This window comes from Sinohyriopsis cumingii, chromosome 11 (genome assembly GCF_028554795.1).
Source record: "Sinohyriopsis cumingii isolate HCF-2022 chromosome 11, ASM2855479v2, whole genome shotgun sequence".
Taxonomy (NCBI): Eukaryota; Metazoa; Mollusca; class Bivalvia; order Unionida; family Unionidae; genus Sinohyriopsis; species Sinohyriopsis cumingii.
Genome location: NC_142971.1, coordinates 57,068,780 through 57,094,161, shown reverse-complemented (window position 1 = coordinate 57,094,161; position 25,382 = coordinate 57,068,780). Strand labels below are relative to the sequence as shown.

Below are 25,382 nucleotides of genomic sequence, written 5' to 3'. Positions count from 1 at the left end.
GTTACCGTGTTAATATCGATTTTACACTTGAAACGATCATATTTCATTACTCCGTGATGTATCATACTACGTACATTACGCACACCCAGAAGTTTTCAAATGGGTGGAGATAAGTTATATGTAGACTACTTCCTTGTTGAAGTCCAGTAGCTAATGTTACACTGCTGTAGACAAACAGCAGTCTTTACAGAGATGGATGATGTAAGTGCTACAAGTCAGGATTATACATGAATACCATACAATTGTGGATGGTAGCCACAGGGGTGGCGATTTCTGTGATGATAGCAGCATCAACAAGAGATGGAGGTAGCTCAGATACGGTAAGGACTTGTACGTGGTTTTGACAGTCATTTAATCCTCAAAGTATAAATCAAAGTAAAACAGATCTATAGCAAGGAAGACTTAAATACGGATTCTCTCTCTCTCTCTCTCTCACACACACACACACACACACACACACACACACATATATGTGTGTATATATATATATATATATATATATATATATATATATATATATATATATATATATATATATAATCAAGGAGCGGCATCGATTAGTTTCAAAACAATACTTTCATTAGGCACTGCCATGTAACCTTTTTAAATTTCAACACTCTCTTGTGTTTATTGCTTGTCTAGTCTGTTCTGAATTTGCCCGTGAGACAGAACGAATGAGATCAAGGCTAGTTATACATTGTTTATTGTCAGTTTGGACGATGTGTGTGTGTGTGTGTGTGTGTGTGTTACATTCACATCAGAACGATTCGGAGCTTGTGTGACGAATATAAAGTTATTATGAAATAATAACAATCATGAACCCGAGGGCGGTGAAAAATGGTCACTATTTACAGCTGTAGTGTATGCTTTTCCATCTTGCGACAGAGCGTACACTGCGTATTAATTTGTTCAACAAGAAAGTTGTGCTATTTGGTTTTTGTTTTCGTAGAAAATGGGAAATTAGTCCCTGTTATAGATCCTGGTTATGTTTGTGACTTGACAGTCTAGGCCGACATTGCTCCCATTGGAAGATTTGGATTCAGGTTGTGACTAAAACTTCCTACTATATCTACATTTCTTTAATCACGTAACGGATTCTGTTCACACTTGAGATGTATCATCATGGGAAAAAAGAAAATTTATTCTGTGACACGTTTGCTAAACCTTCAAATCAAGTCCACTAGGCCACGATGTTTATACATCAGTTTTGGAATGTGGACTGTACATGCAAATCCTAATCTACCACTACTACTACTACTTTATTATTATTATTATTATTATTATTATTATTATTATTATTATTATTATTTCCTTGTTATTGCTGTGGCTGCTTTGTTTTCGTTGTTCTTGAAACTAAATCAGAGTCGTGATATCAAGTATTGTCGAATCTAGTTCGTTAGAGTAGTTGATGCACTTTTATACCAGTTGAGATAAAACCTATCATTTGCCACATTGACAAAATCGTGTTGTTACTATATACGTTATCCTCTCCCCGACCCGCCAAAAATAAAAATAAATAACCACAACGGCAACAACAAATATTTACTTTGGGAATATTCAGTATACATTATCCTTTACCTTGTAGCAATTGCTATAAAATCGCATGCTCTTCTTCAATGTATTTCATTATCACCATAACATGTTTTCTTCATTTTAATTAACATGCTTTCATTATTCCATCCAATGAAACAAAAAACACCCATTTCAGACAAATAACTTGGTCAATATCAAATCGTTTTCTTTTCTTTATTTTTTCCTTCTTTCTATTTCAGAGATTTACATTCAAGACGTACCATCTGGATGCAGGTGATCAAATTGTCTTTCTGACTCTCTCTGTACCAGAGTCCTGTCTCTTATTTTCATACCCTTTCTCTGTCTTTTTTTAATGTTGTCCAAAGACAACTATAACTTCAATATGTCCACAGAGAGAGAGAGAGAGAGAGAGAGAGAGAGAGAGAGAGAAAGAGAGAGAGAGAGAGTATTCAACAAATAGGTGACGACGTGACCCGTTTGCATAACAACATGTAATTGACATTTCGACACGTTGCATATGAAACAATTACGGCAGTTTGTTTTCAGTCAATATATTTCTTGACTGAGTTGTAACCATAGAGATTGACCGTAATTGTTTTATTACTTTCATCCTGTGATCTAAAATATCCTCACGAGAGTACCATACCTTGTATTAGACAGATGAGTACCATACCTTGTATTAGATAGAAGAGTACCATACATTGTATTAGATGAAATCATTTCCAGGACACCAAGACTTGTATTACTTTTGAGCGCGTGTGACCAGTTTAGCCATTTAATGTTCGGGATAATTTTTTGATATGAAAGTAATAATGTCATTTAGTTAGCATTCTACATTTTTTTCATTTAATGTAATATTATGTACATATTCCAAAAGACAGTGATAGCATCACGTATAGGCCTGCTATTTCTCTCTTTACACACACACGCGCGCATGCGCGAAAGCACGCACGCACACATGAAAGGAGATATAAAACTTGATCGTTTTCAAGACAAATACACTCAAATATAACTGTTGTCCACAACATTTTCAGGCTGCTCGCTCCTATCTCTGGCTTCCAATTTCCCACTTCTATATCCAAATAGAAGTGACATCACCAGACCGGGAGCCCCGGGCGCGTTTGATGCTGACGTGTATCTGAACACATCTACATTCCGACTTGCAATCAACCTTACTTTCAGCGCTCCTGTAATTGGTAAGGAATTATGTGGAGTCGTGTGTGTGTGTGTGTGTTTCTCCCTGCCCCAGCATACGCTTTATTTTACTAGTGTTATAATGGGTATTTTGGGATGTGCTTACTGTTAATAGGTCAACGCCGTTTATGCCCCGTGATTATACTCATTTGACCTTTCTTGTACCGTGCAAGTGTATGGTTTACACAAGTGCACACGAACCCTTGGTGAGTATCTTACAGTGTGCACACAACGAATTTATCAGGGGCCATGTCAATGTACTTGTCTACCACTGTGATTATTGATATTGCATAAATTATTTTATGTAGATATTGTTTTCCCAGCGACAAAAGATATATATCAAGGTAAATATACTTTTACGGAGAATGTTTTGTTTGTGTGAGTATATTTTATATTGATTGTGGCCATATTTCTACAAAGTCTACTTTGTAGCGATTGTGTCAGAATATTGTGGATATAATATTGATCGTAAAGATTATATGAAAATAAATTATATTAGATTATTATCGCGGTGTATATTATATGAATGGCAAAACTTTCAGATTGATGCGTAAAGTATGTATACATTGACACCTGGCCGCTGTCCACAAAAGCCAGGTTTTACATCTATTCATCACCAAACATGTACACGATGAGCTTGGCCTTTACTGCGGTAGAATTAGTGAAAAGCCGCAGAGAATATTCATGCCAGAACAAGGCGAAACATTTTGAATTTAAAACGTTCAGCTTGTTGAAGCTGCTCATGTACGAGTTTTACTGCGACAAGATCTTAAAGGTCATTCACTGTTTAGAAATACCAATGAAAAGTTGGTAAGTTCAAGGATGAATATGTGGGAAAGTCACTCAGAAGAGTTTGTGGGACTGCGTCCTAAACTGTGGTCAGACAGCAAAGCGGTAAGAATATCAGAACAGGCGAAAGTAGTCCACTGGGTTGTTGCTGTGAAGGATCTCAACTCTGATTTTATGTGCAATGTTTGTGTGAGCGACGCGAATTCGCACACACGGCAAATTTGATCCGGTCAAAAACGTCGCATGTGTGCCTATTATTGCACCATGTTGAGATTTACGCCTCCTGACACCAAGCGATTGATATTCCCCGACAGAACCGGTACTTACGCATACGCGCACCACGCGATTGTTACTGAAATTACGATTGATACGCTAGCGGGTTAAAATATTATTGGATGTTAGTTCCATATCCGCTGAAACGAAACGTAATTCTTCTTATAAAAATATCATCCTTGTGGTCATGCTGCTCGTTCGCAATCGGGCACCAAATGGTACCATGTTGCTGTTTTAAAGAATCAATCCGGTCTGAGATTGCAAATACATCTACATACTAAACCGGGTCAATAGCACATCACTTATCGTCTTCTAACTCCCCCTTTCAGATACTAAAGCAAATTGTTTCCAAGTGAGTCTAATACATGTTGTTGTAAAACTATTTGATGCGCAAGGGTACCATTCTTCTACTGAATTGCCGCAGCAGGTTTTAACAAAATCGCGCGTGTAACTTCATTAATCAGCCCTGCTATGACTGATCGAAGCCGTGATACACACTCGCGAGATCACTCTAGAATGTTCACATTCCGAATTCGAGGCCTAAGTATCATGAACAATTCCTGCGTATACTGATGTCCAATTAATCGTTTCGAAAGTGTACGGCCTAATAGTTCCTCATTCCTCGGTGGCTTGATGACGATGTATGTTAACATGTCCAAAACAAAACAGTACTTTACGTTTTTGTCAGCAACGCATCAACAGTTCTTTGCCTGGGTCCATTTGCATCAAACGTTTCCATTTTAGTGGTAAATGTGTATAGATGCATTTAAGTACATCTATAGCACCTGCTGAATCTTTGGACGTCAACGGCTCAGCAACTTCTACGATAGTTAACGTGCATTTGTATTTGGCCTCCTTGTGCACGCTTATGTGGGAGAAACAAAAGATCGGCCTGATGAATTTCGTTATATTCTCATCAAGCCATCTATTGGAACTATTTCTTGGTGTATGTATATACATTTGTCTTGGAGATTGTTTGGTCAACCATCCTGCAACAGTCCCATCATGACTTTTCCCGTGCTTGCTAACTTTTCAACGGCTGCTTCATCTTTCCAATAACTCCATGGACTAACTGAGGTACCTTAGAGGCAAGGTCCCCTCGGAGGGTACGCTTTTCTTATTGATGTTTGTGTCTTTGTTTGTTTATTATATCATTATGTTTTACCTCCACTGAATGAACTTTGTCCACCATTTAGTGTCATCCTAAGTCAATCCTAACCTTCGTGCCTCCTTTGATTATAGCTCTAGTTATTGTCTCTCCTAATGTAGAATAAATATCATGTAAGTTATGGATGAGATAAACATCAGCACGCGCTTGGATGTCATTTGATGTTTGGAACGCGAGATCACGTCGGTAACATGCAGATTCTTCAGACTGGTTGGTCGTTACAATCAAGTCGTATATCCAGCTATGTTCCAGGCACACATTAATTGTATCTCAGTCCATGAGTTAGTCAGAAATGCTTTACACCATGGTTTTAGCTCCTTGGTGTGATAGGTAGCTTTGTTAACCGAGAAGGAACATCACCGACGACTATTTTATAATAAACGTAAACTTTTGTGCTCCACACCGAACACAAGTTCCGGCGATCATGGCTCGATCATTACATGTTTGAACTCGAGTTGGCTTTACAGTACGAATTTTCATACAACATCGAATACATTATGAATGAAGATCTGGTTGAGTTATACAGCAAGCGACATTCAACGTGACATCATGAAAGCAAGAAAAATATCTTACTGTCATTGACTTATCTGCGCAGAGAACAACCAGACCACCAAAGCATGGTGGCATGTTTCCAATCTCAGTTCATGCATTAATCATCCGATCCGAGAACACCCATCTTCTGTTGAATCTAGTCACGAGGTGGTTAACATGGGATCAGCTGTATATGATTACACAGTCAGCCGTGTTATGATGTACTACCCGGATTTTACGGAAGCACTTCAATCTTCGCCAAGAAGCAAACTGTCCACCCCTGATTTCTTTTCTATAGTCGATGAAACTTCTACCATTGACGACTTTATTCCGAGTGAGAATAAATGTATCGTGTACGACTATGTGATAACCCCGCAAGAATAATTTCTGGAGATCGACACAAAAACAGATGTGACATATGTACCACAAGGATCCACACGCATGCCTTAATAGATCCGAGACAACTGTTGAAACATGATGATATTTCATGGCACTGCCGAGATGATTGGACCTGGTTTGCTACCGACCATTCGTGGAATGAATTCGGATTATGATTGCATACGTCACCAGACCCGTATAGTGCTCTCTCTCTCTCTCTCTCTCTCTCTCTCTCTCTCTCTCTCTCTCTCTCTCGCTGACTAGAACCTCCCGCGTGAAATATCGTTTCCTGTCTGGACACGGCAATTTAACAACCATAATAAATATATACAGTGATGAAATCCGCTATCGATAATATAGCAGAGGATGATGACCGACGTCGCGAAGCCGTGCGCGATCAACTGGAACTTCTTCGCGAAGATATGAATGTACGCAAACGTGTCAAAGATATGTTACAGTCGCATTAATACTCACGGGAAGACTTCAGAGGGGGCTAGAACAGACATTTGCACCGTTAATCAAACCATCCAAGGTAATTGTAGCTAAGACCACAGACACAGAGTTTCACTAACGCAATGATGGGAACACAACAACAATGTTGTCCAATTAGAAATGCACTAGCACAATTTGCACAAAAACAAAAACAATTGGAAAGCTTAGAAGTGAATGTTGAAGAGGAGATACTTTTGCGTGTACCACAGTAGCAACCACCAGAGTGCGTATCACAGCTAAGCTAGCCAATTGAAAACGTAATCAACCAGCACGGCACTTGATCTTTGACAACGCCTTAGAGTTTTCCGAATAATGAAAGAAATTATATTGTTTTGAAGTTTCAGCTACCTTCAGATACGAGGGAACATTACCCCGGTAAGCATAGGGTCAAATGGTTATTTCAGGATTGGACACGACTTATTGGAACGAGAAATGAAAATGGCATGTGCACTGAATTTTAGCAGCTTGTTTAAGTCGATCAAAGCCTAAGAGGGAATAATGTAGGGAATATTTTGCCAATACTTTTAAAATAGAGTCATAAAAGTACATAGGACTAGTTTTTGGGAGACGCGTTAGAAAAGGATGTGACTCCCGAAGAAGAAGCATATTCCCCCCCCACTGGTGGAGGATATCCCCCAGAAACCACTTTAACTTGCAAAAGGTATTGATGTTCATGCAAGCAAACGTAGGACGACTAAGGACTCGAAGACAACGAAATCGTTTACTGTACAGATCAAATGCATGTCTGTGGACCCCCCAAAATAGACCAACGAACTCATGAATAAAAAATTAAAAAAACATTAGTGGGATCAGTTTGCGTGGGCAACAACTCAACAAATGTCATCAATGATGCCGCATCGATTTATCAACGATTGTGCACCAAAGATAGCATGGACCCTGGGACGCTTGTTGATGAGCAAACTGGGTGAAGACATTGATGTATATTATGACACTGATAATGAGTTCTGAAGCAATTTACCTCGAAAACACTTCATGTTTTACACGATACAGCGTATTGCTGTAAATGCAAGCGCGATATTTATCTTGATGATTACAATCTCATCACTGAAGCTAGAATTTGATATGATGGTCTATATAACAATCCCATATACTCGAGATTTCACTAGCAGCGTTACGCGTGTATTACAGTTAGCTTAGTAGAGGTTTTCCCGCGAAAAACTCAATCATGTTCTCGATGGTTGATGGATCAACCAGGCAAGAAGTTGAAATTTTCGTGGGCACCTACGACATGGCATCAATAAGGAGATTCGAGGGAGAATCTTGATAAAGACTTGCAGACGACACTACAACGTATGAAAATGATCCATCACTCAGCTCTGTCATCTCAATGAAATCTGCACCGAACGAGGACGACATCACACGGTCCTCAATAATAAGAATTCTCACTTGGCCCTTCAACTCCAATGGTTCACCTGTTTTCCATCCTCTTGAAAATGGTTTTGTTAAGCCTAAACCTCACACCCTGAAGGTGCACGTATGCGAATGATACATATTTGTCTTGACTGAATTAAATGCTGGTCTGGTTGAATATTTTTTGTTTTGATGTCATCAATCGCACGTATTGCCAGACCAGTCACTGTTGTTGCAGAATATTTTACATTGGCAGTTCCAGTTTCATTAGTCACCAGAGATGAAATTGCGTTTAAGGGACTCGACTTTGCTCCGGCCCGTTTAGGCGCTTGTGTGTTTATGATTAGAGTCATCATGACATAGTAGTGATGCATTCTGACCGCTGTGAGGTAGTTGCGGTATTTACTGACGGGATGTTAAACTGGTTGATCAATGATGCTAATATCGATAGTGATTTTGTTCCACTTGTTGGTGCATATCTGCGTGAAAAGAAAATGATGTTCAAAACCATCGTATACGCTGAAATATAATTTTGGTAAAGGTAAAATATAAATAAACAGTAGGAACCGCTCTAATTCACAAATACCAACTAGAAGTCAGCATGGAATCGTTGCATTAGCACGTGAAAATACTCATAACCAGGAGTGAAAACATTGAAGGATTCTTTTGAATACGAAAAAGTAGAGTTTACAGACAAATCGAACCCCGGCTACATTCCCAGTTGATTAAAGTGTACCAACATTGACTCACCCAAGAAGAGAAAAGCTTCGATTGTTATTCAACAAGGTTGCACTTGTCCGTGGAACAATTTTTGTGCGAAGACGAGAATGATCATTTCAGATATTATTCAGTCGCGTCTTTAGTATGGTTTTCTATGAACTAAATGCAAGCCCAAAGAATGCACAGTTGCCGAAAATTTAAATATTCTAAAGTAAGATATTTTCTTTGATTGTATGACAATTGTACCAGTAAGAGATAGTAATTGGTTATAAATGCGCGTGCGAGTTGAAGAATGCCAGCCTGTCGAGCAATTACACTTCACGATCACACTATTAATAGAAAAACTATGACCGACCCTCAAATGTACCGATGGGTCGGTGGTTCTTCCCGGGGTTTTCCCGGCTTCTTCCTCCACCATTTATACTGGCCGCCATACATAGTATATCGTGTGCTGAAAAATGGCGTTAAACCCCACAACAACAACAGCAACAACAAACGTACCGACCTGAAAAATACCTGAAGTGGAATAACAGCTGCGGAACGAAATCACTAAGATAACTATTCGTTAAATACAAACGTTTCTGCACATTGGTCGTTGATGCTATTGTGGACTCCGCAGCAAGAACCATTGGTCTTGTTTTTGGAATCAGGACCACGGCAGCCATTATAGGTATACCAATCAAAATTGTTGTCTGAGCCATATCAATAGCAACGCTGTCTAGGGTGGTGCTGGTATGAGAATTTCGATAGGATTGCATTCACGAATACGTAACTAACATCTAGCCGCTGCACAATGTTGTCTCAGTACGATTAGTAAACTCTTCTCCATGGCTATTGAAGATAAAAATAGTTTGAATAGGTGAGTATGGAATGGTACTTGTGGAAATGTAAAACCATTACGTTTCCACGAACAGATACGGAGCTGGGGCGTTAGCGACCAAAAACAGGTTTCCAATAACAGACAGTGAAAATTGAGCAACATTTTGCCAGTGTATATTGATCAATCTAGCAGCATGTTTTCCAGTGCTTTGGCCTGAATGCGGTATCACTGTAGTAACTTCACTTGTGCGCACGCTAGTTAAGATTCACAACGTGTTCATGTACATCTGAGTAAATCATCCAATCATGTGACGAGCATAGTAAAAGTAATAAGCTATGGGGTATAGAAGGCGTTAAGTATATCATTATGCCTGTTTTGAAAAGCCCATCTTGATACTATTTCTGTGCATATGATTGGTCGTCCAGATAATTATTTATGAAATAATTAAGAAAGAGGGTCTCTTTATTACAACAACGATATTCATGGCATTCATTAAAATAACCCGCGTTATACGTAAAACCGCCTTATATTGCGGTTTGTTCGTTTAAAAGACCTAAACCCTTTCTGGACTGTAACTCGCAATTCAATTAAACGTGTAGAACGGATGCATCCTCGGGTGAAGGTATCTTACACGTACAATGGGTGACCTACTTTCCAAGGGTTATTTAACATTACAAAAACGCTCTGTTTTAACATCAATTTTAATATACCTATTCACTAATGCCAACAAAATTGAAAATAAATACATATGCCGTGCAACAATAAAGGTTCACGGAAACACAATCACGCCACAGAAAGTGAGGGTGTCATGTGAACCCCTGATCAATACCATATTTTGTTATCTTGCTTTGTATTTACTTTCGAAGGAAATACATTTTGTGAATCATACATTTGTCATTGATCTGTCTATTGTCATTATCATTAATATTACTAGTATTTAATTGTATGCTTTAATCAGCAATTTCCTAATATACCCACCTAGCTATTTAATCTACATTCCTACCTTCGCATCTAGCTGTTATACTTATCTTCCTAAACACCCACCTAGCTGTTTCACCTACCTTTCTATCTACTTATCTAGTTGTTTTACTCACCTTTTTTCTCAAGACCGCTCTGGTGGCCTAGGGGTTAGAGCGTCCGCTTCTGATGCGTGGGTTCGATCCCTGGCCGAGTCATATCAAAGACTTACAAAAATGGTACTAACAGCTGCCTCGCTAGGCGCTTAGGATTAAGAGGTTAATGTTAGGACTGGTCGGCCTGGTGTCAGGATAATGTGACTGGGTGGGACATCATGCTACGTGTCTGTGGTATGATGCCCCAGCGCTAGACATCACCATAAACTGCCACACTGCACATCGTAGCGATGTGACTGAAAAATTGTTAAAGTTACGTTAAAAATCCAGATCACACACAAACTTACCTTTCTTCTGTTTAATATATGCCTGTATGCTTACCTACCTACACCTGCACACACGCACACACACACACATATCCACACATCTAATATGTTCATAATAAATTGTCATCAACTTACAAAAACTTACGAGAACATTTGTATTTTATGAAAATTCTAGTCAAAATAATTTCCCATATTTTTCATTTCTTTGTGGTACTGTGAAAGGAAACCTGTCGTCATTCAGAGGATTTGAGATAATGTACCATCGGTCTGACAATCTCAACATTTCCTGTTGGATTTTAGATATGTCGGACATCAACTTTACAGCATCAATTATTAAGGTGGGTATTAACAATCATGGTGCATGTCCATCAATTCAATTTAGCGGAGGGGGCGGGCTATTTTGGGGAGTGTTTATATTATTATTATTATTATTATTATTATTATTCGTGCTAGACTGGAGAAATCCTAATCCAACAGGAGCAGACTGAAGATATAGTAATCTAAGAGTAATATCTAACCACTGTTACCATGACGATAGTATATTGTTACAAGTCTATGCTCTTAAAATAAGTAACAGAAATGAGTGAAAGACAACAAGCTTTGTAAAATTTAACAAATAATTTATTTTGCTGTTTTCCCAAAATGAAGAGGAGAAAACAAATATTACGGTATAGCGAATTAAATAACAAAATAATCCAAGAATTACATACACAAGTTCTAGTAATGTAAAGTCCTGAAAAAAATTCAGTGAAAGTCCAGACAAAAATCCCAAAACTGAAGTCAATGACGTATCTGTGGTAGCTATTAAAGTGTTGATGTGTCAACAGCCTTTTGTTGAGTCACAGCGATATAATTCCAGGTTTTAAGATACTATAAATTTCAGTCAATGTCTCTGTCCACTAAATACGTATGTATTTCCAGAGAAAATGATCAGTTGAATTCAATAACCTGAAGAAATTAAATTTATTCCAACTGGACATAATACAACTTGAAAGTGCTAGATGTTAAAGCATGGATGACCAAGTCCTCACAATTGCAAGATTATGTAGTTCACAATTAGCATTTTCTATAATATAAAAAAACAAAACATTACCTAATGTAAAATAACATTCTAGAATGATCCTGATGTTTATAAAATCAAAACCATAACATGTAAAATTCACTTAGGAAAGTCCAAAACCCTGACCCAAATAAACACATTTACTTCTTCTATTAATAAAGATCCTGATATTAAGCCCATATACAGAGAATAATTTAGCTATGCATTATTTGTTTACATAAAATGAAATTTTAAACAAAAAGTCAATCAGATCAAGCAGACATGAACTCACTTTTGGACAAGGTCAAGTCCAGCATACAATGTTACATGCAATAGTATGTAATGAAATAAAACATTTTAACAAACAATTAAATTAAATATACATAATAATGTAAAGCAAGGCACTATACATTGGGCATGTTTTACTTTAGTTCAAGATAGATAAATCTGAAATAACACGCAAAACTGGTCAAATCTGTACATTTACACATAAACAGGGATGTACAAAATAAACATGCTGACTTTATACAAAGTTGTAGAAAGAGTTTTATATAATTACTGAGAACCTTTCCTCCCTATAATTGAAACAGATACTGCCATATCGGCCAATTCTGCGCGTCGGGTAATTCTGCGCAACGATACGTCATTTCTGTAAACATTGGATCACATGCTATTTTGGGTCAAAAATCAATTTTGTATCCAGAAAGAACAATCGCATATTAATTAAGAAAAGTGATATTCATAAAGTGTACAGAAATATCCCACATTTAGACTCGAAATGCACATAAAAATGTGATTTCTAAAAGGCAACGTGAAGACCCACTCCATGACCTTATTGAACCTATAACCCAGAAAATTCGATTTACTATGCATCTTTTAAAATAATACAAATAAATACATTATATAAAAGATGGAAATGTGTACCTTAAAACAAAATTGTATTTTAATCCAAGTTTCCAATTTTGCAAGAAGTTGTCCCACACGTACAAAATCGTCTGCTACCCAACTTGTCTACTTGCCGCTAGAACATAAATTATCAACAAATTCCTCGGCGTATAGTCTATTTATAAATTCTGTAGTAATTTTTCCCCACCAACAAGACGTTGTAATCACATTACATCCTATTCATTGTTGTTTCTCTTCCACGTAATAGCTTATTTTTCATAAAATGTTGAACTTTACTAACCTTTTTTACAAGATCGGTTTAGTTTGCTTAATACCTCTTGCCATTTATTGGCATTTATACGTTGAATTTTGTAAAACTAGCTATAAACCTGACCTAATTACTGACCTGAACTGCTGACAGAAGCAGTCCAAAGTAATATATTTCATTTCTGTAGCCCAAATGGATAAACATGACATCTTTTCAAAGCTATGCGCAGTACAGGCCGACATATCGCGAGTCAGGAAAAAGGGGGTGGGGGTGGCATTCTCTGTGTCCAAAATTAATATTATTTTGAACAGAATATTCTGGTGACCATTGCATCTTTTCAAATGGTAAGCACTGCTGTATTTTATTTTTGTCAATCGCTCGAATTCCGTATGCGTTTTGCTTCAATATTGGAAACGAAAACCTTAGGTGCGCAGAAATGCCCGACAGCAGTATACATATAGGTAAGTTATTATAATAATAGTAGTATGTACCTAAACAAAATGGATCATATCATATTGTAATTACATTACTATGTATTTAAACAAAATGGACCATGTGCACTATTACATAAACAAAATGGACCATATCATATTGTAATTACATTACTATGTATTTAAACAAAATGGACCATGTATTCTAATTATAGCACTATTACATAAACAAAATGGACCATATCATATTGTAATTACATTAATATGTACTTAAACAAAATGGAATATGTATTATAATTATAGCACTATTACATAAACAAAATGGACTATATATTCTGATTATAGTAGTATTACATAAACAAAATGGACCATATCATTTTATAATTACATTACTATGTACTTAAACAAAATGGAATATGTATTCTAATTATAGCACTACTACATAAACAAAATGGACCATGTATTCTAATTATAGTACTATTACATAAACAAAATGGATTATGTATTCTAATTATAGTAGTATTGCATAAACAAAATGGAATATGTATTCTAATTATAGCACTATTACATAAACAAAATGAACCATGTATTCTAATTATAGTACTATTACATAAGCAAAATAGATTATATATTCTAATTAAAGTATTATTACATAAGCAAAATGGATTATGTATTCTAATTATAGTACTATTGTATAAACAAAATGGAATATGTATTCTAATTATAGTACTATTACATAAACAAAATGGACCATGTATTCTAATTATAGTACTATTACATAAGCAAAATGGACCATGTATTCTAATTATATTACTATTACATAAGCAAAATGGAATATGTATTCTAATTATAGTACTGTTACATAAACGAAATGGACTATATATTCTAATTATAGTACTATTACATAAACAAAATGGAATATGTATTCTAATTATAGTACTATTGCATAAGCAAAATGGATTATGTAATCTAATTATAGTACTATTGCATAAACAAAATGGAATATGTATTCGAATTATAGTACTATTACATAAGCAAAATGAATTATGTAATCTAATTATAGTACTATTGCATAAACAAAATAGAATATGAATTCTAATTATAGTACTGTTACATAAACAAAGTGTCCTTAAAATGGATAATATAATATTATAATTACAATACTATGTACATAAACAAAATGCAGATTTATCTCATTGATCTGTCTCAGTGATGAATTTTTTTTTTTCGAGTCCATTCTTTTATTAAAAAACAAACTAAATGTCATATCATCCCTATGCAATTAATATTCCCTAAACCGGACACTGTTGGAATCACTAATCAAGTGACCAATGTAATGACGTTTGATTAGAACGGCTAAATTGGGATCGAAATGCATGACCATTCTAAATTGGTTGCCGGTTAAACAGGACGCCAAGCCACAGAAGAAAGTCTTACTGTTGGAGATATTTATGTCTATATTGTGAAAAAAGAAGAAAGAATTTGCATTGTGGGGTATGCATCTCCATTGACTTTAAAGCATAAGTTTTATACCAAGCACAAACAAATAATTACTGGTATATATTGTAGGACGTGTGTGTGTGTGTGTGTACCATATATGATATATATGATGAATTGTTGGTCTTTCAGCTAAGATTGAATTAAACCTATATACCTTGGACATTTTGTCGCAGGTGGGGAGGTGGAATACCAATTAGTCGGTTCATCAGACTCTGTTATTTGGATAGTGAACATGTGAATCACGCGATATATTGGGTAACACAGTACATTTAAGACAGATAAAGCTATAATTGAGAGTATTAAAACGGGTCACACTGAAAAACTGGATAATGGCAAAACACAGTTAAGTTTAAAAACGGGTCACACTGAAAAACTGGATAGTGGCAAAACACAGTTAAGTGTAAAAACGGGTCACACTGAAAAACTGGATAGTGGTAAAAAAACAATAAAGTATTAAAACAGGTCACATCGAAAAACTGGATAATTGCAAAACACAATTAAGTTTAAAAATGGATCTCACTGAAAAACTGGATAATGACAAAACACAATAAAGTATTAAAACACGTCACACTAAAAAACTGGATAATGGCAAAACACAATAAAATATTAAATCGCATCCCAATAAACAAACTGGATAATGGCAAAACATAATTAAGTTTTAAAACACGACACAAAAAAGCAAACTGGATAATGGCAAATCACAATAAAATATTAAAACTGGTCGCACTGAAAACCTGGATAACGGCAAAACACAATAAATTGCAAGAACAATGTGATAACCGTAAAAGCGTTCGCGAGTTTACACGGCTCACTGGATAATCAAAAGGGTGTTTTACTATTACTATGATATAATTTAAGATAAGCTCATCTACACGATGGATGGTGTACGTATGACCCAATAGTAAGAATTTCCAAGCCGATAATTGGTACTTTAGACCATGCATCGCGAAATACGACCCTAACAAATAATACAAAGAATAATTCTATATCAAATTACTAAACAGTTATACATTAGACTATCCCAAGAATTCCTTCCTTAAGATATTAAGGAATGTCATTTTACGAAACTATCCAGGCAGCCCTAAAAACCCGCGAATACTGTACACTATTACGTCTGCTCCTAGAAATTGGCTAATTTAATTACTGTTTGAGAAATACCTTACTAACACTGACTCCATTATTCAATAAATACAATAAATAATGACTACAATCGAACAAACAATATTATAAAACAATATGTAAAGTAAAACCAGCTAAAAGAAAAATGTCACACGCACATGTACATTTTTAAGTTATCCAATTTAATGATAAATTATGTTGTCAAAGGAAGTTCATATAATATTCCATGTCATTCTAGGGCAGAAACTCCACTTATTCCCATGGTTGGCATGGGGTAATAACAATGAAAGACTGAAGACTAAACTGATTGATATGTTTCTATTTTAGCAGACGCTTTTCAATCTTGCTGTTCAGCCAGCTAGAAAGAATTCTACATACTTCTTTGAAATTTCAACATTACCCAAGCCAGCTGTGTTGTCTGAGCCAAGTCAAACATTGACAATGAATGTATTTGTATTGAACTCTACGGCAGGTGGGTGATGCATTTGTGTGATGTAAATAATCATCATCATCATCATCATCATCATCATCATCATCCCCTCCTTTTTTCTCTCGATTTGTACAACAGCAACGATAACTACTACGGCTATCAAGGTTTTGTGTTTGCTGTTATTATCGCTTGCTATTCTGACAGAAGACAAAACAAAAATTTCAACGTTCGATTAAAGGCAACCATTAGATCTGGAGAGATACTTGTTCCATAGATATAAAATCAAATCTTAGTTCACAAAGTATCGATATATTTCGACCAATCACACCTATATTTCTAATTAGCTCGACAGACAAAACGACCTTGAACCTGCGCCTATAATATTAAGATCTGTTTGAAAACAGTAGCTGACCTATATCGACATTTGCATGACATTTCCCATAGCAATGACACAGTACAGTCAAATCACCAAGCTGACCTATATTGACATTTGCATGGGAATTCCCATAACAACGAGACCGTACAGACAAATCACCAAGCTGACCTATATCAACATTTGCATGACATTTCCCACAGCAGCGAGACCGTACAGTCAAATCACTAAGCTGACCTATATTGACATTTGCATGACATTTCCCTTAGCAACGAGACCGTACAGTCAAATCACCAAGCTGACCTATATTGACTTTTTCATGACATTTCCCACAGCAACGACACCGTATCACCAAGCTGACATATATATACATTTGCATGACTCTTTCCCTTAGCATCAAGACCGTACAGTCAAATCACCAAGTTTTCCTAGATTAACATTTGCATGTCATTTCACATACCAACGAGACCATACAGTCGAATCACCAAGTTGACCTATATTGACATTTGCATGACATTACCCATAGCAACGAGACCGTAATTCAAATCACCAAGCTGAACGAGACCGTAATTCAAATCACCAAGCTGACCTCTATTGACATTTGCATGATATTTCCCATAGTAATTACACCGAACAGTAAAATCACCAAGCTGACCCATAGTGATATTTGCATGACATTTCCCATAGCAACTAGACCGTAAGTCAAATCAGCGAGCTGACCTACATTGACATTTGCATGGTATTTTCCATAGCAACAAGACCATACCTATATCGACATTTGCATGACATTTCCCATAGCAATGACACAGTACAGTCAAATCACCAAGCTGACCTATATTGACATTTGCATGGGAATTCCCATAACAACGAGACCGTACAGACAAATCACCAAGCTGACCTATATCAACATTTGCATGACATTTCCCACAGCAGCGAGACCGTACAGTCAAATCACTAAGCTGACCTATATTAGCATTTGCATGACATTTGACACAGCAAGGAGACTGTACAGTTAAATCACCAAGCCGACCCATATTGCTATTTGCATGACATTTCCCATGGCAACGACACCGTACAACCTAATCACAATGCTGACCTATACTGACATTTGCATGACGTTTCCCATAGCAATGACATCGATGAAATTACCAAGCTGACCCATATTGAAATTTGCATGACAGTTCCCATAGCAACTAGACCGTACAGTAGAATCACCAAGCTGACCTATATTAACATTTTCATGACATTTCCCTTAACAATTGGATCATACAGTCAAATCACCAATCTGACCTATATAGACATTTGCATGATTTTTCCCTTAGCAACAAGACACTACAGTCAAATGACCAAGCTGACCTATATTGACATTTGCATATTTCCCATAACAACGAGACTGTACAGTCAAATCACCAAGCTAACCTATAGACATTTGCATGACATTTCCCTTAGCAACGAGACCGTACAGTCAAATCACCAAGCTGACCTATATTGTATGCACTGGCACTGCAATTTTACTTTGATCTGCAGCGATACACAGACTTAGTATAGATATGATGATTGGGTATACTAATGAGCACCGCCCATTTAAATTGTTGATAGGACATGTGCATGTTGAACCATAAGAGTACACGAAGACAAATACATACAAATATACACCAGGGTATTTATAAAATTTACTTCGAAGTCGAAGTCAGTTTTGACGTGTTTATGGAAATAATCTTCAAAATCTAAGTCAGTTTTTATATGTTTATATAGAAACAGTTTCTCAGAATAGTGTGATTTATTATTCCAGTCTGATAGAAAAAAGCATATGTAATCCTTTGCTCATAACATGGAATTAACTCGGAGCAATTTACATACATACATACATACATACATACATACATACATACATACATACATATAAGTAAAGATTTGGTTAAGGGATATAGGAGGCTGGTGGTTACCTCAATTTCTTTTGTTTTGTAGTAATCAGTGAAAATCCAGTTCACAAATGTATTCTTTCTGATTATGCCATATCACAGTGGACCACCTTTTCTAAAGGCCAGAACTTTAGTTTTGTCACGGTTAATATTCGGATTCCGATTATTTCAATAGTCATGCAAATTACCCAATCTTTTTTGTAAAGGTCAGTGTTTCTGGAAATAAAACTAAATAGTCAACACACAGTAAAAAATAAAACAAACCAAGATGAAAACTCGTCTAACTCAATATAGGTATCTCCAGTCGATTGTAATGATATGTAGATTTTAAATGAATAAAGAAAATAGTATCGGTGATAAAACTTCACCTTGTATGAAACCTATTTTATACGTTAAAATGCCATACTAATACCCAGACGTGAAGCACATGATTTCACTACACTCTGCATAGAACGAAAACATTTTAAATTTTTGCGATTTAAAATCTGCCTAAAATGCCTTCAACGAAGAATCACTCCTGTAAAAACTAACAAATATCTTTTTAAAATCACCAAAAGGCACGTAAAACATTTTACCTTGATCCAAATAAATTTATTAATCAATCAAAGTATTTAAAAAAGTATTGGCTGATTCGTAACATAACAATAACGTAAATTTAGGATTACTTTCATGGGAAGGTAAGATTTAAAACTGAGTCCTGTGACGAGATGTTTTAATCACATGTGGACTTTTTATATGGATAATATCACATGACACAAGTCGAAATATACTCAGTCCTGCAAATACTTACAGTTGTTGTCTGGAAAAATGTAAAACTTGATATTGATTGTGAACAGTTGAGTGAAACGTGTATTTTTTGGGTGGTGGGTAAGATTAAACATTTGCTGTAGACTGTTGAAAAAAAACTGAAGTTGGAATTGGATAATTTAGAAAAGACATTTGGATATTTTAATTTTGAGGAGGTTTCATATTATTTATTTATTTATTTATTTATTTATTTATTTATTTATAAAGGCACAGATGCTTCGAATTGGATGACATATGTGAAATTTACCAATGACTCCCAAAAGAAAGAAGTTTGGGTTGAATTCGCAGAACCTCCTGCCTCGTTTGGTTTCTCAGAATTTGAAGTTAAACTCTTCCCACAGGATAAGGTCGGCGAAATACAAAATGCGACTATATCCGGGGTATGTTTTCTTTTCCTTTCTTTTTATCTCAGATACAAATTTATATTAGATTTATCAAGAGTTACGTATTTCCGCGTTATTTATTTCTATGTCATATTACAAATATAATGTCGACATTCAGCACATAGAAATATACTCCATTTATAGCGTCATTATATGAATACATGTAAAATAAGAAGCTCGGTCTTTCGATTTGTTCAGAATATGGTTTTATTCTTTGTATAAAAAAATACAACACATTCCTTTCTGACACTGTTATGTAGACTTTACCGTTTCAAGAGCATGAAGATTTTAGTATGTGTGCAATAAGCTGTGAAGTACAAAAAATAGTTTTTTTTTTTCTTTCTTTCTATATTTGGGGAATAATTTAGTCTATGAACCGAAGTCTGAAATAAAGTTATTATTTTTATTATTATTATTATTATTATTATTATTATTAGTAGTAGTAGTAGTAGTAGTAGTCGTAGCAGTAATATTTGTAAAGGAGTCTACTTATACACATTATATCAATTACTGAAAATGTCAGTAAAAGCATATTATTATTATTATTATTATTATTATTATTATTATTATTATCATTGGTAGTGTTGCCGTTAGTCTGGTAGTCTTAGTAATGGTAGAGGTAGAGGTCGTTCATATAAAACAGACTATTTTTGTATATTTATTCACATCTTTAGTTCACCTGTTTATTTACCAGGTAAACCACACATTCCTCGACGTGAAACCGGGACTGTACACAATAACGGTAGGTTTACTAACAATTTAAGCAATCTCGACTTTCTCTGTGAAGCCATCACCACCCTCACCAACAAGAGCTCCAACACAGACCAAAACAAAACAAAAAACATTTTGTGTATTTTTCCCATATTTGGAAATAATTTAATTTAATAACAACAAAGGAAAACGAACAAGCAAAACATACACACATTTACGTACATATCACTTTCTGACAGGTCGTCTGGGTCAAGTTTCTGAGTTAAACGTTCCATCCGAATCTTCGAGACTGGCATGTGTAGTTATTGACATAAGTCGAATCTTCGAGACTGGCATGTGTAGTTATTGACATAAGTGACTCATTCATCTTTTTTATATATATCAAACAAGCGAATTGCAGAATGCCGCGGAATTCTTGTGAACTTTAATATCAGGCATGCAAAAATGCAAGATTTCTGACAATTATTTTCTTCTTTAGTGTCTAAAGAATGATCAGTTATAGATCTTTATTGCAACATGATGTAAAACTAATTCACATTTTTATCATTTTATTATTGGTACTCTGCTTTTACACGTTTTCCGTATAACGGTTGTAGATAACGTACGACATTTATCTTTATGCATTGTAGCTAGTGCCTAAAAAGAAAGAACCAGTGTTTTATTGGGATTTCAATGTTCGCACAGTTCTGTTTAACAACATAGTAATGCTTTTTAGTGATATTGTTATTATTATTATTATTATTATTATTATTATTATTATTATTTAACTTATCGTTAGATCAAGCCTTACGATGTCTTTACGAATTCTGGCCAGTGCAAATGCTGTACAAATTATCCCTATCAGCACTGCACGACTTCGGAGACAACACCATTTTATATACACAAAGGTAACGTGGTTAGCTACCCATCAGCTCCAGACTATCCCTTTCATAAGAAATTAAACCATGATATCGCCTGCCCTTGTTTTATATTTAAATCAGTAATCAACCATATTTACGGAAAGTAGGTTAAACTTGTTACATATATTATGGAGAAAGTTTGAATCTGTCCACACAGAAATACACATTTTAGTAACATATTTCAGGGCTTCTGATTTTTGTCTATTATAAGTCTTTAGATCCTTAATTTTCCACCACTGCAGATTTATTCCACGCAAAGTTATTGCATACGTTTATAGCCAGAGACTTTGAACAACGCAGGGATAAATCACATTTACTGAACGAAGATGGCGCGAACTGATTTCGTGACACTATCGCTTTGATCATCTGCATTTGTTTAAGAATTTGGTACCTTTTACAGTAATAAGAAAAATGATTTTAAGAGAAAGGAAGATAAACAGATATAATTGCATTCTACTTTTTTGTCTAATGTAACCTTTCATCCGTAAGATGTCATTGGCAAACTTAATGTGAGAATTATGTATATTTTTAAAACTATTAGAATTTTTCAAATGCATGATGAAATGGGATGTATTCTTGCCGCTGTATCTGTGCTTTTGGCTTCATCTATGACTGTCAACTCTGTTTTCAGCTATTAGTATATCTTTTTTCAGTGGAACAAATTTCAACCAAATCCCAGTTGTCCAGCACTGCAACAATGATATCTAGCACCCTGTCTGGACCAGTTTCTACTGTCTCCTCGGCAAATACGTCTCAGTCATTATCTAGGAATGTTTCCACCACCTTCCAAAAGTCTACGACGCCCAGCATAGTTACAAATTCTATATCTGTTGGTTTTCATAGAACCACGCTTACTATAAGTTCAGATAGAACTCTGGTCTCTAATGGAACCATGTCCGAGTCAACGACTTCTTCGTCATATTATGGCATAAGTACTAAAATCGATATTTCGTCAGCAGTCCAGAGTAATCAAGGAGACATGACGTTCACCTACGTTATAATTGGTTGTGCTTCAGGGGTAATTCTGGCAGTACTCGTGGTTACGGTCCATTGTTTACGACACAGACGGAGGCAGGGTAAGAACATCATAATCTCAAAATCATTTTGAGAGCTTCGTCTGTTCAGTAGAATATTCCGCGTCTTTTTATTCCGCTTTTCCATTGCATAGATGCTAAAATCTCTGTGAGTCTGTTATTGTCATAACATGTCTAGGACACATGGAATGAAAACAATGGAGGCATCAAATTTTTAACTTATTGTTACCACAAAACGATATCCAATTAACTACGTGTTAATTATTTACTCACCAGTTTCAGATTAAGTTGAACAAAACATAGGTGACAATTTTACACTTTGATATAACGTTGTACAAAACATTTAATACTGGCCACTATGGTGTTGATGACAGTTAAGTTTGCTGTGTTATATGTACTGTGGTCCTGAAGCCTAAATTACTTGCTTAATTTAATATTTATTATTATCCATTCACAAAGACTTTATTAAAAATTGGGGTCAACATCTAATTTTAGTTAGATAATAAGTTACGAAAGATGACGAGGAATGTTTGTCATTTTGTTTGATAATCCATTACAATTAGCACCCATCTTTATACACAAGGAATTTTAAGATAACTACAACTCTGTAGTGAGTGTACAATTGGTTGAGATTGGAGGCAGTGTTCATAAAAAATTGATACTAATGAAAAATAAGTGCGGGAATAAAAAACAACAGCAATATATATATATATATATATATATATATATATATATATATATATATATATATATATATATATATATATATATATATATATCCTTTTACAAAACCTGTATTTTCAGATCGAAAGGAATCAAAACCTGATCCATCAAAGAATGAAAATAAAATACATCAAGGAAATGGTGTGGATGATGATTTAAATTCTGTCGTAATGCCTAATTTCTTTTTGGAGATAAAATCGATTAAAACTTTAAAAGGTAATTGGTTTAAGTTTCCAACTTTTAACTTTGTTTTATGCAAACTTGATGGTAAATTATTTCAACTCAGAATTTGCAATAAATGCCAAAAAGGACAATGTAGTACTCGTTTTAGAGATGGAAGCCCAAATAATTGTAACAACAACAACAACAACAACAACAACAATAATAATAATAATAATAATAATAATAATAATAATGAGGACGAGGATGATGTAGAAAACTAAGAGAATACCAATCATTAAATTTGATGGATGCAACACTTAATTACTGTACCATACACTTGATTTTATCTCGAGAGATTTCGAAAACATTTTAATGATTGTTCTTATTTTCATAATTCCTTTTGCAGAGCACGCCAGTCCTTTTAGTAGAAAGAATGTCTTCTTGGTGTTCGCAGAAGATCACGATGATCACATAATGGCTGTAGACCTCTTTGCTTCATTCCTACAATCACATTGCCTTTGTGACGTCGTATATGCGCCTTATCATGTAGAAGCACTACAAAAGGATGGACTGATCACTCGCATGAAATATTCGTTGGAAAAGGCAGATTGTATTCTCATTATAAACTCTGCATCACTCTACACTATATACAACGCAGAAAAATGCAGGAAGAAATTACGGTCCAGATCTGATTCTTTCTTTGCAAATATGTTACTGATTACCATTAAATTCGTGATGTCCAAACTCGCAGAGAATCCGACTTGTAGAATCGCAAATCTTAGATTCGATCACACTCCGAACGAATACGTCGTGTCAGATTTATCAGAGAACTTTCTATTATTGAAGCAGTTCAAAGAATTACTCTATTATATTCATGAAATAAAAGAAATTGAAGACACAAAAAATAGCTTTGAACATCTAGAAATTGGAACTTTATTGAAAACGGACAACTGGCAATTTCTTTGCAATGCCATCCAGAGTGCTTGCTCGTTTGAACAAAATAATCCAAACTGGCTTTCCCAAAGATTTTGTACAGAGGAATGTGATTTCGTAGGTCAAAAGGAAGTCATCTCAAAAGAGGGCATCAAATGTTTAAGTGACACAACCCTGGATGTCAAAGATCTCCAACACGATTCACAAACTCGCGAGTCAAGAATGACAGGAACAGATATATCTAGTCCCGAAGACTCATCTGCTAAGAACTCAAACGGGTTGCATTGTAATCTTAACAAAACAGATAGCTCTCTGTTCAACGCATACGTTCCATTATATACCCCAAGTGATATAGAAGAGGATAAACATAGCAAAACATTCAGCGAGCAGATGATATCCATAAATCTGCATTACAACAGAAGAAGAGAATGCTTATGCCATGGTAACACAATTAGAACATCTTGGGGGGAAGAGGAAGTGAAGGAGAACTGGAAATGGAAACCCATTGATAATTGTTGTGTTCTTGGAGATGCAAACAGTCCATCACCAGACGATTTCATACCTCCAGATGATTATTTTCTAGAAGGTGTGATTAGTAACTGCAGCGAAAATCACACGGGGATTCTCTGTGGAGGTTTTCAAGGGAATCTGTATGGATGCTCTGAAATTCATGATCTAAAAGAAAAAGAATGGCGACAAATTGAAGATGATACTGTTTCACTTGGCGGTTATAGTGTTTAAATTTGTTCTTATTTTAATGTGGCTTTACAAAAGATATACGTTCATACAGTTTTGACGCTCACTTTAAGTGAAAATAAATCTTATATCTTCTTTTGTTTATTTATATTTTTGTTGTTGCTCTAGGGCTTAACGCCATTTTTCAGCACAAGATAGGCTACACATGGCGGCCACTATAACTGGTGGAGGAAGAACCTTGGAAAACCCAGGGAAGAACCACCGACACACGAGAAGCTACTGGCAGGCTTTCCCACGTACCCACGCTAGCCGAGCCTTGGACTCGAACACACGCAGACAGAGGTGAGATGGCAGTGATCCGGAACGGTGAGCGCTTTAGACCACTCGGCCACTTGGGGC

General features: G+C 35.6%; 1 protein-coding gene across 2 annotated transcripts; it reads left to right on the top strand.

The window, feature by feature from the left end:
- Positions 1 to 25,118, top strand: LOC149788508 (uncharacterized). Of its 2 annotated transcripts, none has more exons than XM_089974506.1 (11): positions 1 to 320; positions 1,773 to 1,806; positions 2,568 to 2,729; positions 10,891 to 11,006; positions 16,241 to 16,382; positions 19,650 to 19,822; positions 20,520 to 20,567; positions 21,315 to 21,423; positions 22,089 to 22,511; positions 23,274 to 23,408; positions 23,761 to 25,118. In XM_089974506.1, the coding sequence occupies exons 1-11, from the start codon at positions 228 to 230 to the stop codon at positions 25,026 to 25,028; spliced, it is 2,703 nt and encodes a 900-aa protein (XP_089830632.1). In that variant the 5' UTR covers positions 1 to 227; the 3' UTR covers positions 25,029 to 25,118. The 2 variants fall into 2 exon arrangements, with proteins under 2 accessions (XP_089830632.1, XP_089830631.1); XM_089974505.1 differs by having other exon boundaries at positions 2 to 320; positions 16,238 to 16,382.
- Positions 25,119 to 25,382: the final 264 nt, after the last annotated feature.

Excerpts from the sequence above, each read along its gene's own strand:
- LOC149788508 (XM_089974505.1), top strand. The coding sequence starts at position 228 with ATGAATACCATACAATTGTGGATGGTAGCCACAGGGGTGGCGATTTCT. Across the intron at positions 2,730-10,890 it reads TTTCAGCGCTCCTGTAATTG|GAAACCTGTCGTCATTCAGA; the intron begins GTAAGGAATTAT and ends GTACTGTGAAAG. Across the intron at positions 16,383-19,649 it reads TGTATTGAACTCTACGGCAG|GCACAGATGCTTCGAATTGG; the intron begins GTGGGTGATGCA and ends TTATTTATAAAG.